Source organism: Amblyraja radiata, chromosome 2, assembly GCF_010909765.2.
Source record: "Amblyraja radiata isolate CabotCenter1 chromosome 2, sAmbRad1.1.pri, whole genome shotgun sequence".
NCBI lineage: Eukaryota > Metazoa > Chordata > Chondrichthyes > Rajiformes > Rajidae > Amblyraja > Amblyraja radiata.
This window is the reverse complement of record NC_045957.1, coordinates 94,698,223-94,714,700: the sequence shown is the minus strand read 5'-3', so window position 1 is coordinate 94,714,700 and position 16,478 is coordinate 94,698,223. Positions and strand designations below refer to the sequence as shown.

Here is a 16,478-nt window from a genome sequence, read left to right as displayed (position 1 = left end):
AAATACACCCTTTAGTTTGCATAAAATATGTGTTAAACAAACCTGTGAGGTTTTGTAAATGTAGCTCAGTAAGCCCGATCCTTTTCCGCTTATAATTTGATAAAATGACAAGGGCAAACTTATCCTCGTAAAGCCGATGACCTCGAATTATCCGAAGATTCTGCAGCGGGATCCTTGAAATGTTGTTGAGGGCGATGAGGACATAACCTGAAACTTCTTGAATACTCTGCAAATGAAAGGAACACTTATCATGTGTGAAGGAGTAGTAAAGTAATTTATCAGGATGTTGGAGGTATTCTGGAGCCTCTGGCAATGCATATTTCAAATTGCAATATAGGGGCAGACAAATTCTAAAGATGAAATATTCATGTCCATTCATACATACTCATATGATGACTTACTTTTCTGATTTTTCTCCTGCCATCTTGCAGGCATAGATTTCTTACTCAATCTCTGTGCAATCTGCCACAATGTCACAAATTCCCATCATTTGCTTGTGAAGCGGGAAGTTATTTAACCATAAGATTTTCACAGCTAGACATCACATTGGTTTCCCCTGACACACAGACACAAGCACTTCCAAAAAAAACCCACTGCATTGAGATCAAAAGTAGGGAATTCTGCTAATGTTACTTTCCTTTGTTCATTGTAAAGTGAAGCACCTCTGTCCATGCACTGAGAAACAGTGGTCAATATCAGAGATCAGTCATTCATTCAATGAACAACAAAAATTACCATCTTGTTTTATAATGAAATTAAGTGGCAAGGATATTTCAAGTTCAAGTTCAAGTTAGTTTATTGTCATGTGTCCCTGTATAGGACAATGAAATTCTTGCTTTGCTTAAGCACACAGAAAATAGTAGGCATTTACTACAAAACAGATAAATGTGTCCATATACCATGATATAAATATATACACACATGAATAAATAAACTGATAGTGCAAATAACAGAAAGTGGTTGGTAATAATCAGAGTTTTGTCCGAGCCAGGTTTAATAGCCTGATGGCTGAGGGGAAGTAACTATTCCTGAACCTGGTTGTTGCAGTCTTCAGGCTCCTGTACCTTCTACCTGAAGGTAGCAGGGAGATGAGTGTGTGGCCCGGATGGTGTGGGTCTTTCATGATACTGCCAGCCTTTTTGAGGCAGCGACTGCGATAGATCCCCTCGATGGAAGGAAGGTCAGAGCCGATGATGGACTGGGCAGTGTTTACTACTTTTTGTAGTCTTTTCCTTTCCAGGGCGCTCAAATTGCCGAACCAAGCCACGATGCAACCGGTCAGCATGCTCTCGACTGTGCACCTGTAGAAATTAGAGAGAGTCTTCCTTGACAATCCGACTCTCCGTAATCTTCTCAGGAAGTAGAGGCGCTGATGTGCTTTTTTGATGATTGCATTAGTGTTCTCGGACCAGGAAAGATCTTCAGAGATGTGCACGCCCAGGAATTTGAAGCTCTTGATCCTTTCAACCATCGACCCGTTGATATAAATGGGGCTGTGGGTCCCCCTCCTACTCCTTCCAAAGTCCACAATCAGTTCCTTGGTTTTGCTGGTGTTGAGGGCCAGGTTATTGCGCTGGCACCATATGGACAGTTGCTCGATCTCTCTTCTGTACTCTGACTCATCCCCATCAGTGATACGCCCCACAATAGTGGTGTCGTCAGCGAACTTGATGATGGAGTTCGCACTGTGGTTCGCTACGCAGTCATGGGTATAGAGTGAGTACAGCAGGGGGCTGAGCACGCAGCCTTGAGGTGCTCCCGTGCTGATTGTTATTGAGGCTGACACATTTCCACCAATACGAACAGACTGTGGTCTGTGGACGAGGAAGTCGAGGATCCAGTTGCAGAGGGATGCGCAGAGACCCAGTTCTGCGAGTTTGGTAACCAGTGTGGAGGGGATGATTGTGTTAAATGCCGAGCTGTAATCAATGAATAACAGCCTGACATATGAGTTTTTGTTGTCCAAGTGGTCCAGTGCGGAGTGGAGGGCCAGCGAGATCGCATCCACCGTTGATCTGTTGTGGCGGTACGCGAACTGCAGTGGGTCCAGGTTTTTGTCGATGTAGGAGTTGATTTGCTCCATGATCAACCTCTCAAAGCACTTCATCACCACCGCCGTTAGTGCCACTGGTCGATAGTCATTGAGGCATGTCACCTTACTCTTCTTGGGCACCGGTATAATTGATGCCCTTTTAAAGCAGGTGGGGACCTCAGACCTCAGAAGTGAGAGATTGAAAATGTCCGTAAAAACTCCCGCCAGTTGGTCCGCACAGGTTTTTAGAACACGGCCGGGTATACCATCAGGACCAGGTGCTTTTCGGGGGTTCACCCCTCTGAAGGATTTCCTGACATCGGCCTCTGTGACTGAGACTGAAATGCCATCGCAGCGAATGGGGGATCGGGAAGGCACATCAGTATTCTCCCTGTCAAAGCGTGCGTAAAATGCATTGAGCTCGTCAGGGAGTGATGTTACACCGGCATTCGAGCTATTTAAAAACAATCACATTCTTAGAAGGGGGATATGTGGAAGATATAGAATAAAAGGAAACAAAACAAAAGAGAATTACCACGCTTTTGTGAATTACTTTTAGCCGAGGTGGAACCGCTAGCCAACCATTCAAAAAGATAAGAGATGTGTAGTATTTGGTGAGAGAACTGTGAATAATTGACAGCAATAGGACTTTTGCCTCCAGTGTTGAATATCAGTCGTTGCATTGTGAGAGGACAACCTGCAATGGAAGATGATGCACGTAGAGTGGAATCATCACCCAAAGAGCACGCGATCAGATGTCGATTTAAAGAGATCATTCAGATGGAGCCGGGGCAGAGCAGGAGGCAATAAAGAGCCCCAGGGAATCTGTAATGTCATAGAAAATGAATCAGCATGTGAAGTTTCCACTGAGAATGAATGGATCTAGTCCAAACCTAATTTGAATTCTCTTTACATAATAATTTCAAGTATTCATTATGTTGCTGAACTTGGATTACTGGTTAATGTATTTTTTTAAGTGTAGAAATGATAACGAGGAAATTAAATAGTGATCAATGAAGAATTCACATGAGATTGCGCGCGGTTAAATTTCTTAGAAGTGCATGGGGCCAGACCCAATGAAACGCTCTGGAGCTGTTTAAGGCAATAACACCCCAAAGCCAATGTTAATACTTTTATAAATGTATTACATTTTAACAATGGTTATTGTTGCTATAACTCATTGATAAAATGCAAATCTATTTCCAATATTATAGTGGATGATCACTTCATAATGTATCATGTTCCTCTACCACAGATTTGCAATGTGACAGTGTTGGTAAGGGAAGGATTGTTCTTTCAGATGTTATACCCTTACATTAAGGAGAAAGTTAGAATCACACACTGGTGACAGGGGGGAAATGAGCGGGTGGGGCAGAGGGTTATAATTTTGGGCGTAAGAGGAAGCAATGGGATAAAGTGCAAAACTGTAGATTTGTGTTGATATCAAAATAGAATCAGAGATTAGGAAATCAATGTGGTGAACTACAATGGGGAACAAAGTTAAGCCAGCAGGAAAACTTCTGTATAACTTAAGCAACAAATAGCTTATAAATGTAACAATCCCATTTAAGTTTTCACACGAGGAGAAGAAATGATATTAAAATGATATAAATTTCAGACATGGGCATCATTAAGGGATTCAATGGCATTTGGTCCATATAGATTTGTCTCTGGACCATATGAAGAGCTGGCCAGGAATATTACCGTAATCGCATTTCACCTTATATTTGAGAAATATAGCATATAGAAATGTCAGCAAATGGTTTGGAAAATAATAGTTTTTTGGGCAGACTATCCACTCTTTTTGTTTTGCCAAACTACAAAGAATTGCATTGGAAAATTACTTGTCCGTTATGTACATAATCCCTAAGGATGTTTATAGTAATATATCAATTCATAGAGAGACAGGTCTGACAATTTCCTGAAGGGTGTTTGAGGAGATGACAGGCTGTACAAACAAATAAAACTCTATGGATGTAATATATATTTGGAGTTCAAAATTACTTTTGATTAAACTTAATAGTCATAAGTTCATAGGTTGTAGGAGCAGAATTAGGCCATTTGGACTATCGAGTCTACTCCACCATTCAAGCATGGCCGATCTATCTTTCCCTCCAATCCCCATTCTCCTGCCTTCTCCCCATAACCCTTGACATCCTTACCAATCAAAAATCAGTCGATCTCCGCTTTAAAAATACTCAATGATTTGGGCTCCACAAGCTATATGTGGAAATGAATTCCAGATTCACTACCCTCTGACTGAAGAAATTCCTCCTCAGCTCTTTGCTAAAGGTACATACTTTTATTATAAGGCTATGCCCTCTGGTTCGAGACTTTCCCACGAGTGGAAACATGCTCTGCTCATCCACTCTATCCAGGTCTTTCACTATTCGTTAAGTTTCAATAAGGTTCCCCCTCATCCCTCTAAACTCCAACAAGTATAGATCCAGTGCCATAAAACGCATATCATACGTTACACCAATCATCCTCGAGATCATTCTCATAAACCTCCTGTAGACCGCTCCATTGCCAGCATGTCCTTCCTCTGATATGGAGCCCAAAACTCACAAATCTCACAATACTCAGATGTGTTCTGACCGGTGCCTTTTAAAGCCTCAGCATCACATCCCTGTTTTTATACTGTAGTCCTCTTGAAATAAATGCTACAACTATATTTGCCTTCCTTTCTACCTATTCAACTTGCAAATTATCCTTTTGGGAATCCGCATCGGCACTCCCAAGTCCCTTTGCACATCCGATTTCGGAATCCTCTCCCAATTTAGAAAATAGTCTACGCCTTTATTCCTACTATCAAAATGTTTGACTCCACACTTCTTTGCCCACTCTCACACCCTGTCCAAGTCCTTTTGCAAAGGTCATGCTTTCTCTACACTACCTGCCCCTCCATCTATCTTCATGTCACAAAACTTTGCCACAAAACCTTCAATTCCCTTATCCAAATTATTGATATACAACATGAAGTGTAATGGACCCAGCACCAGAACACCATGAGTCACTGGCAGCCAACCAGAAAAAGCCCCCTTTATTCCCACTCATTGTCTTCTGCCGTTCAGCCAATCTTCTATCCATGTAATACCACGGGCTCTCATCTTCTTTAGCAGCCTCAACTCCAGCACCTCATCAAAGGTCTCCTGAAAATCCAGGTAAACAACGGCCACTGACTGTCCTTTATCTATCCTGTTATTAACTTCCTCAAAGAATTCCAACAACCCCAATAGTCCACAATGGATTAGCAGGTAAGTGGACTGCTGAAGTGGACTGAAAACTCAATCAAACGGGAAGCAAATATATACTAAACTGAACCAAACTAACACTTCCAGATACCCCGGCAACTGGTGATAAAGCCATTAGTCACCACATATAGAGAGATCATGTCGAACTGAGGATTGAGATAAGACCAAACGTGCAAGGTGCATGAAAGTCTTGCAAATCAAATAGATTTGGATTCATGAGGGCTGCTGCATGGAAAATAGCTTCCACTGTGAAGAAATGTAAAGACAAGTGAAGAAAGAAAATGGTAATCCAAACAGCTCTGGACCTTATGATCAAAACTACTGCTTATATTCCTTAATAATGGTATATTGATTACAGTGGAAATCAGCACAGAGAGATTAAATGCACTACTCTAAAAATAATAACAGCAGATGCAGAACATTTGGACTGCTCAGCAAGTCAGGCAGCTTGTGTTGAGAGAGAAACCAGTGCTAATAAATCAGACCAGTTGAATTCAACTGGTGGGCTGCTGGAAGAGGAAATAACAGTTTCTCTCTTCACAGATATTGCCTGGACCACGGAGTATCTTCCAACATGTTTGGTGTAACGTTTGCCACACTTAGCTACTGGGAATGCAGATCAGCTGTGAGGTCTCAGCGAAAAATTGGCTATGGGCCAGTTACACATCACTCTATGTTTATGATTTGTGTCACTTAAGTATATTGGATGACTTTTGTTATTGCAACCTATAAAAAGACTTAAGATCCTGCCTTATACGGATAACCCAGGCTGCGTAAGAAAATCTCTGTTTCAAGCCGCACATCAGAGACTGCATAGCATAATCAAGGCTGGCTTTCCAGTGCTATGCCAAAGCTTTTAAACCTCATTTATCCTCTCAAGTGATGTGAGACACATGACAGGAATGTCCAGGAAGAATGGGTTGGGGTAGGGAAAACAAACCTGAGATGGAAAGGGTAAATGATATGTGGCCATCGGATAGGCAAGTTCTTCGAACAGCAAAATAAATGGCTGCTCTCAGCCTTGAGAGTAAACTTCATAAACAAGGACCCTTACTTGAAGGAAGGAAACATCATGATGTGGCTCCAGGAAGGTTATTTCCAGATTTCCCATCACTACCTCACAAGCATTGTAAGTCTTGCGAAGATTGTGGTAATGGTCTTTCACATTAGACAGAATTGTGAGCTTGTTTTCACTTCCGGAACAAACTGCAATAACAAGAAAAAAATGAAGTAAGTATCAGCCTAAAGCAAATTTCTCATCATTCATTTGATAGCATACTACGTTATAAATCACTTCTGTTCGAACTGATCCTGGAAAAACATAATTTTATGACGTTATAGTAATAACTCTTATTTGAATCTATGTCACATGTGCGTATCACTGTGTCCACAGCAAGTGAGAGACATGACAATTGTAACATAAACACAGGTTCAAGCTGGTATTGCGTAAGGTTTGACAACAGAACAAATTGAAATGGGAATCATTGGAGGAAGACAACCCATTATTTTGCTGTCAGTTCAAACCTCTGTCCTTGATTCCCACTCCAGGCTTAACATGACACATGAGAATTCACCTCCAATAATCTGACTAAAATCCCTGTCTCACGGTGTGAGTCCACCCGCGAGTGATCCTGAATTTAAAACAAATCAAACTCGTGGTAATCACGTAGAATTAACGTAGCGAGAACGTCAGAACTCGTAACGCTAACGGCAGGTACTCGGGAAACTTGTTAACTCGTGAAAATCTTTCAACATGATGAAAGATTTCCATGAGTCAAATTTACTCTTGAAGTAAAATTTTTTAAACTCGTTGTAAGAACGTAAGTAGCCCGCGAGTTTACCGTAGAGACTCGTGAGTCTACCATGGGCACTCTAACTCAGCGGGGCAGGCAGCATCTCTGGAGAGAAGGAATGGATGACGGGATGACGTTTCAAAAATTTTGCTGCGTCTTTGTGTTACTCCAGCACTGTGTGTTCACTTTTTGTCAATCAGCATCTGCCCTTTCTTGTGTATGACATTATTTGTATCCGTGGCAGTTGATTGTCGCTCCCTTCAGTTTCCCAGGGGGGGGGGGATGCTGCCTAATGACGATCTCATTTATCCAACGAGTTACAGTCTCTTTAAGGAGAAATGGACTAGGCGACTGCAGACTGCAGTCTGAAGAAGGGTCTCGTCCCAAAATCTCACCCATTCCTTTTCTCCAGAGATGCTGCCTGTCCCGCTGAGCTACCCAAGCTTTTTGAGCCTATCTTCAGTTTAAACCAGCATATGCTGTTCCTTCCTGCACCTCTCAAATCTGTGCCATTATTCAGTACTCCAATTTTTGTTTTATTTTACTAATTCTGGATAATATCGCCCCGTTCGTTGGTCGTACGCCTCTACCTCACCCCTGGTGCTATAAGTTCATCTGGAGCAGTTCTCGGATATAACAGCGAATGAAGAGAAATTGGCGGGTTATTTAGAAATTAATCCTTAAAGAGAGCGTGACTCATTGGATAAATGAGATCGTCACTAGGCAGCATTCCCCCCCCCCCCCCCCCCCCATCCTGACACCTGGGAAACTGATAGGAGCGACAATCAACTGCCATGGATACAAATAATGTCATACACAAGAAAGGGCAGATGCTGGTTGACAAAAAGTGAACACACAGTGCTGGAGTAACACAAAGACGCAGCAGAATTTTTGAAAAGTCATCCCGTCATCCATTCCTTCTCTCCAGAGATGCTGCCTGTCCCGCTGAGTTAAAGAGTGCCCACGGTAGACTCACGAGTCACTACGGTAAACTCACGGGCTACTTACGTTCTTACAACGAGTTTAAAAGTTAAAAATGTTTACTTCAAGAGTAAATTTGACTCGTGAAAATCTTTCAACATGATGAAAGATTTCCACGAGTTAACAAGTTTCCCGAGTACCTGCCGTTAGCGTTACGAGTTCCGACGTTCCCGTTACGTTAATTCTACGTGATTACCACGAGTTTGATTTGTTTTAAACTCGGGATCACTCGTGGGTGGACACACACCGTGAGACAGGGGTTTAATGCTATGTAATAAGCCAAACAAGTTTTACGATATCAAAATGCAACAAAAACTATAGATGTGGCAATTTGAAACCAGCCCACCCCCCTAAAAATGCTGGAAATACCTAGCAGGTCCATTGGCAACTGCAGAAGGGTATGGAGGGAGTGAGATTTTTAGTGAGTCTGAACAGTAGCAACAGAACAAACAAATCACTGGATGCACTAACACTGCAACTAAAGCACTCAGATCATATCTGTGGTTTGAGTGCCAGCCAGGCAGAACATTGTTTACATAGCTTGGCTCCTGTCTGTGCTGGAACTTGAAGTGCCCTGTTTAAGACAACGTTTTGGGCATGCCTGGACAAATTGCTTCCCTCACAACCTCCTAAAAGTTCAAAGCTCTATCAGAACAGACAAGACCTCATTTTCTAAATGGACATTCTACAGATTCTCAAACAAAATTCAACATTACACTGAACGTACACAAATGGAAAGTGGTAAAAACATATTCCTTCCGAGGAATTTTATAATGTCTGATGCCCGTGTTTAATTGATTTTAATCCAAAATCCAAGGCTGAACATAAAAAATATATTGTAGCGGCGCCTGCTGGCGCACGCAGGTATCGAACTCGGCGTTCGGAAGCCGCGGTTACGTGACTCGGGAGGGGCTGCAGTTTTCGCGTGGTTTTGCTTTAGCGCCACAGTTGTGTAGCTGACCACCGTTGTGGTCAGACGTGTTTGTGATGACCTGTAAACCAAAGAGTAATTTCTTGAATAAATAAGTTCACAAAAACTTGGTTGCCGTTCTTACATCCACCAAATTGGTGACCCCCCGACCTGTCTAGCTGTCGTTAGACAAAGAAGATCATGCAGGAAGACTACGTTCCTGCAGAATCGGCCGGCACGATGCAGGGCTCACCGGGCTTCAAATTACCTTCATTTTGGCCAGACCAACCTCAGGTGTGGTTCACCCACGTTGAGGCACAGTTCCATCTGCACCGCATTATTGCAGACGATACGATGTACTTTCATGTAGTAGGAGGTCTGCCACAGGACTGTGCCTCGAGGCTGTTGCCGTACATCAGAGACCCGCCAACGATCGCAAAATACAAAGGTTTGAAGGACCTGCTGCTCCATACCTTCGGTCTCAGCCGTAGAGACAGGCCATCCACCATCATGATGAAGATGCTGGCCCTGATGGATGGGCACCGCCCATGTCTGCTCTTTGAACAGACGTTCTTAGTGCAGATGCCAGACGAAGTCCATCTGATGCTCGCCGGGGCTGATTTCAGCGACCTCCAGCACCTCGCAGAGAGAGCCGACGAGTTGTGGGCCCACAGACGGCGGAAGGTTTGTTCTTTCACCCGCTCCACCGCCACAGCGTGGGTGCAACCGAGACGACACCGGGAGAAAGAGCAGGACCAGCCCAGCACTCAAGAAGCATTGCCGCTACCGGAGGTGTACAGCCGACGTCGTTGCTGCTACTACCATATCTGCTACGGCGTAGAATCCCGAAGATGCCGAAGCCCCTGTTCGTTTCAGGGAAATTCCTCGGCTGATCGCCCATAGAGGTGAACACGATCGGCCCAAACGAACGCCTCTACGTCCATAACAACAACTCCGGCCACCGTTTCCTGGTCGACTCCGGTGCCATAGCCAGCATCCTGCCGCCGACTGCCCGAGATACCCGCGTAGGTAAGGTAGGACCTGTCCTCTCAGCCGTTAACGGGAGCGACATTCGCACTTACGGTACGCGGACCCTGGACTTAAATTTCGACTCCCACCCGTATAGGTGGAGGTTCACTGTTGCTGACGTCGCCCAGCCGATATTGGGGGCCGATTTCTTGCGTGCGTTCTCCCTGCTAGTCGATATGCAAGGCAGGCGAATGGTTCCAGTGTCGGACCTGTGCCCTGCCAAGCCGCGCAACCCGTTCACGCCCCAACAGCAACTCGACGAGGTAGCTGAGATCCAGCAACCTTTCGCAGCCCTTCTCGCTGAATTCCCAGGGTTGCTCACGTGGTCCACCACATTTATCAGTCTGGGTTTAATGCCTTGGACCCTGACCATTTCTGCTTATCTTAGGTTTGGATATGTGCCAACGAGGATAGGTGGTCCATGCCAAGTAAAGGCAAGACTGGCACAATATTTGGATCAAACATGGACAAATTGTATACAGGCATGAAACTACTGACTGAATCAACTGGTTGTATGAGAGATGGAGAGGAAAAGAAAAACTTGAAATTATGAAATACAAAACACTGCAGATCATTATTCCCTGATAGATGTTTCTGGAGTTTGACCAATTCAGATAACCAGTACTTCCAGCTTACATCAGAAACAACCACGTCTAACGGAAGGTCACAGACCTGTGACGCTAACCCGGTTTGTTTTCGCCACAGATGTTTGCTGCATGACTTGCTGAGTATTTCCAGCAATTCTTCTTTTATTTCAGATTTTAAGAATCGGCTGTGTTTTATATCACAAAGCTGACAAATTGAGATTATAAAAATGCCAGTTATTACTGAGTATGATATTGGATGTAGAAAATGACTTTATTCTGTCCTTTTGAGCTGTGTAAAGTATTTCAATCTTTTGATTAGAATTATGGATCTCATTCTTTCAAACTGCCTTGTGCCATCAAACATTTTTGTTTCCTGGTTGGAGAAGTTATGACCTGTGGAGCTCAATGTAATCTTTAAGTGACTTGCTTACCAAACAAATAAGACTCCATTTGAGTTCAATTGACATATTTTTTACTTTATCTTTGATATCAAAGAACTAAAGCCACATCAGGTACATCTGCACATCCTATTTTGAAATACAGGACAGTTCTTCAGGTGAGACTCTTAACATTTAAGAGCATAAGACCCTCATTTGAAAAATTGTGATGTGTTATCAGAACAGCAATAACAAGCTAACATTCATATATATACCATCCGTTCCAAATTACTGTCAATGGTCTTAGTGTCCAACTAGAAAATCAATAACACTCCATTCTACTTCTACATGAGGGTCTAATGATATTTGAATTTGATGCTGATCTGGTCCAAAGATTCAGCAGAGGCTTTTATTAAAAAGCCATAGCTCTAGCCTAGCTCACTCCCTGTTGGATTCCATAACAAATGAGTTGTTTGTGAGCAGCTACAAATGTGACATAGTCAGTACATAAATTACACTAAAATTTCCACCTCTTGCAAAACATACAAGACATCTTGGCTTCTCTACCCATGAGAAATGTGACCTTTTTGCACATGCTGTCTATTCCATGTACACCTATCATGCTACAATAGTGCAGCATGAGACAAGATGAGAAGATGAATGTTACGAGTTCAGACCAACAAACAGAATTGTGTTGAACAGGAAAAAATCAGAACAGGTCTGAAACACTCAGGTACATAAACATCTCTCTTCATCAATTGTACTACAAATTTGACATCTATTGCAAGTGGTCAACAGAAAAGGAATAAACCTAAGAGAAGTTGTTTAAGAAGGAACTGCAGATTCAATTCAATTCAACTTTAATGTCATTGCACAAATACTGAGTATGGGTACAACGAAATGCAGTTTTGCGCCAGATGCTGGAAAATCGAAGGTACACAAAAAAGCTGGAGAAACTCAGCGGGTGCAGCAGCATCTATGGAGCGAAGGAAATAGGCATCATAGAAATTCAGTCTGAAGAAGGGTTTCGGCCCGAAACGTTGCCTATTTCCTTCGCTCCATAGATGCTGCTGCACCCGCTGAGTTTCTCCAGGTTTTTTGTGAACCTAAGAGAAGTTCTCTGGTTTGAGAATGAGCGCAGAAAGTTACATTTTAATATCCACAATCATGTGTTACGTAGGAAATATAATGCTACACGTGCATCCCATTAGCAAAAGTGGCCACAGTGATATTATTCAAGAGCAGCACTTGATGCGTTTGGATATCACAATCAAAACAATAGCTTCCTTTTTTATAACAGAATAATTTAACATGAAGTACACTTGTTGATATTCATTTTATTATCTAAATAATAGACATTTTCTTTAGTGACTGAGGTGGGGTCTCCCACATTACCAGATCATTTACTTTAAAAACCAGCAACATTTTGGTGCTAAAATGCTTGCAACTATTGACTATTCTTAATTTTCTACAGGACTACAGTAGAAATGAAGCTGTATGAATTCAAGGCCAATTACATTGTGGCAACTAATTGAGAAAACATGCAGGCTGGTAAATACCAGAACCGTCAGATTCCAAATGACCTATTATTATCAAAACCATCTTCGTTAATCTGTTAATTATTTCTATAATTGAATGCCTCTCGGCTATAGATTGCCACTGAAATGCAACTGAAATATTTCTTGACTGCAGGGCTTTAAATTAGCTGCAATTCTGGTAAACATCAACACCACGTTGCTTGTGGCAAAATAAACCAAATAATAGTCATCTTTCCAGCCCAGTAACATGATATTTCACATCATTATCTAATTTCCATCATTAAGATACCAAGGTGGTCTGGTTTATTCATAAGACAAATTCAGATGCAAAATATGCAACATTTCCAACTTTGCATACCTTTCAAAGGTTAATTCTAATTGCCATTAAATTATATACATCTGTTCACTAATAACTTGGGTCCTGTGCAAGATCCAGTCATGACAATGCCATAAATCACCATTCCAAAACCTCACTGACTGAACCATTGTAAATAATTTATAAAGAACTTCACATTGAATTGCCCACTTTTGATGTCCTTGGGAGAATTATGTGGACTATTCATTGCAATTGGGCATCCATAGATACATAGAAAATAGGTGCAGGAGTAGACCATTCGGCCCTTCGAGCCTGCACCGCCATTCAATATGATCATGGCTGATCATCCAACTCAGTATCCCGTACCTGCCTTCTCTCCATACCCCCTGATCCCTTTAGCCACAAGGGCCACATCTAACTCCCTCTTAAATATAGCCAATGAACTGGCCTCAACTACCCTCTGTGGCAGAGAGTTCCAGAGATTCACCACTCTCTGTGTGAAAAAGTTTCTTCTCATCTCGGTCCTAAAGGATTTCCCCCTTATCCTTAAGCTGTGACCCCTTGTCCTGGACTTCCCCAACATCGGGAACAATCTTCCTGCATCTAGCCTGTCCAACCCCATCCCTGACCTATACGATGTATTTTACAAACATGAAAATAAGCATGCTGGTACAGCAGGCAGTGAAGAAAGCGAATGGCATGTTGGCCTTTATAACAAGAGGAATCGAATGTAGGAGCAAAGAGGTCCTTCTGCAGTTGTACGGAGCCCTAGTGAGACCACACCTGGAGTATTGTATGCAGTTTTGGTCCCCTAATTTGTGGAAGGACATTCTTGCTATTGAGGGAGTGCCGCATAGGTTTACAAGGTTAATTCCCGGGATGGCAGGGCTGTCATATGCTGAGAGAATGGAGCAGCTGGGCTTGTATACTCTGGAGTTTAGAAGGATGAGAGGATATCTCATCCTTCTAAAGCGGTAGACATAAATGATGGTGAAATGCTTGAGTGTGAAGAAGGGTCAAACTCAGACATAAATGCTGCCTCACCCGCTGAGTTTCTCCAGCATTTTTGTTCACATTGCCATTTTAAATAGCTTAAGCCAATCAAATTGCTCCTTCTTTACGGGAGACCCGCCGACAGAAAACTATTCTCATTGGTGAGTGTGGAGGAGTGTGACTATTTATTTATATATATATTTTAAAAAAAAATTTAAATCTTGAGCTTGAGAACTCCTGTCATCAGCATGAGAGCGTGAGAATTTAGTTAAATGCGTGAGTCTCACGCTCAATGCGTGAGAGTCGGCAGCCCTGTTACCAAGCTCACGGAACTGGGTCTCTGCACATCCCTCTGCAATTGGATCCTCGACTTCCTCATCCACAGACAACAGTCTGTTCGAATTGGCAGAAACACTTCTTCCTCAGTAACAATTAGTACGGGAGCACCACAAGGCTGCGTGCTCAGCCCCTACTTTACTCACTTTATACCCAGGTGCATAGTAGAGAGTATTCTGACTGGTTGCATTCTGACTGGTTGCAACTTGAACGTCCAGGAGCGAAAAAGACTACAAAAAGTTGTGACCACTGCCCAGTCCATCACCGGCTTTGACCTCCCCACCATCGAAGGGATCTATCGTAGTAGCTGCCTCAAAAAGGCAGCCGAAATCATGAAAGACCCACACCATCCTGGCCACACATTCATTTCACCATTGCCATCAGGATGAAAGCCTGAAAACTGTAACGTCCAGGTTCAGGAACAGCTTCTTCCCTACAGCAATCAGGCTATTAAACACAACAACGAATAAGCTCTGAGCTCTAAATTACAAAAATACTATATTATTATTGCACTATATTTGGTAGTTATTGACTTTTTTTTCTCTTCCCCCGTTATGTACTATGTTTACATATTCACATATTCTGTTGTGCTGCAGCAAGTAAGAATTTCATTGTCCCATCCGGGACTTATGACAATAAAACACTCTTGACTTGACACTACATCAATGGTGATGAAGTGGAGATGGTCAAAATCTTCAAAGTCCAAGCATAAGATTCACCAACAATCTGTCCTGGTTCAAGTGAGCACACCAATGGCACCTCTTCCTCAGAAGACTAAGGACATTCTGCAAGTCTCAAATAACTCTTACCAATTTCTGTAGATGCACAAGAGAAAGCTTTCTTTCAGGATGTATCACAGCTTGGATTCAGAGCAGCCAGCTCCTTCCTCACTGTTATCAGACTCTTGAACGCATGTTTCATAAGCTAAGGGGTGTTTTCTTGTGGATCCCAATGTAGGTTGTTGTGGATTTTACATTTTTTTAATTTGCTCTTTGTCAAGAGCTGTAATACTATATTCTGCATTGCGTCCTTTCTCTTAACACTACCTGCTGTACTGATGTATGTTTTTTTTATTATAATCATGTTTGCATGTTTTTTTGACAACCTGGATAGTATGCAAACAAGGTTTTCCACTGTATCCCAGTACATGGGACAATAGACCAATATAACAGCATGGATGAAATCTTTACTGTACACTCTCTGAATACTTCAAATCATTCCGAAACTGGGGGAATCAGGAATGAACACCACACTCCTGTTGTGCCCAAACCTGTTTTTAATGGGGGGAAAAAGGGCAGAAAGTGCTGGAACAACTCAGCAGGTCAGGCAGAATCTCTAGAGAACATGGATAGGCGAGGTTTCGGACTGGGTCCCTTCTTCAGACAAATCGTTGGGTGATAAGCTAAAAGAGCTGGGGGCAGGACATTGTTGACATATATGGGACCGGACATTGTTGATATAATGTACATTGACTTTCAATCTCATGTATGTTCAACAAATTCTCCAACAAATTACCTTGCTTTCTATGGGACCTCACATGAAAATACATTAAAAATCTTTAAATGTAAGGTCATGTCTGTTGCCTTCTGCCTGTCAAGTAAGAAATAAATTAGAAAAGCTAAAAGAAGATATGAGGTTGCTTTGGCAAGTAAGTTGAAAGTAAATCCAAAGGGTTTCTACAGCTATATTAATAGCAAAAGGATAACGAGGGATAACATTGGTCCATTAGAGAGTCAGAGTGGACAGCTATCTGCAGAGCCAAAAGAGATGGGGGAGATATTGAACAATTTCTTTTATTCGGTATTCACCAAGGAGAAGGATATTGAATTATGTGAGGTAAGGGAAACAAGTAGAGTAGCTATGGAAACTATGAGATTCAAAGAAGAGGAAGTACTGACACTTTTGAGAAATATAAAAGTGGATAAGTCTCCAGGTCCGGACAGGATATTCCCTAGGACATTGAGGGAAGTTAGTGTAGAAATAGCAGGGGCTATGACAGAAATATTTCAAATGTCATTAGAAACGGGAATAGTGCCGGAGGATTGGCGTACTGCGCATGTTGTTCCATTGTATAAAAAGGGGTCTAAGAGTAAACCTAGCAATTATAGACCTGTTAGTTTGACGTCAGTGGTGGGCCCCAAATTAATGGAAAGGATACTTAGAGGTAATATATATAAGCATCTGGATAAACAGGGTCTGATTAGGAACAGTCAACATGGATTTAGAATAGAATAGAGAATAGAATAGAATAGCCTTTTATTGTCATCCAGACCGAAGTCTGAACGAAATTTAAGCAGTCATACATATAATACAATACAATAAAAAACAACAA

The 16,478-nt window shown here is 42.2% G+C and overlaps 1 protein-coding gene across 3 annotated transcripts in view; it reads right to left on the bottom strand.

Moving 5' to 3' along the window:
* Positions 1-16,478, bottom strand: part of egfr (epidermal growth factor receptor) — a 278,250-nt gene that overhangs the window by 96,734 nt on the left and 165,038 nt on the right. For all 3 annotated transcript variants that reach the window (XM_033050507.1, XM_033050523.1, XM_033050515.1), the window contains exons 2-3: positions 6,341-6,492; positions 43-226 (exon numbers count right to left, since the gene is read on the bottom strand). In XM_033050507.1, coding sequence (XP_032906398.1) covers positions 43-226; positions 6,341-6,492 — 336 coding nt within the window. The remainder of the gene's footprint in view (positions 1-42; positions 227-6,340; positions 6,493-16,478) is intronic.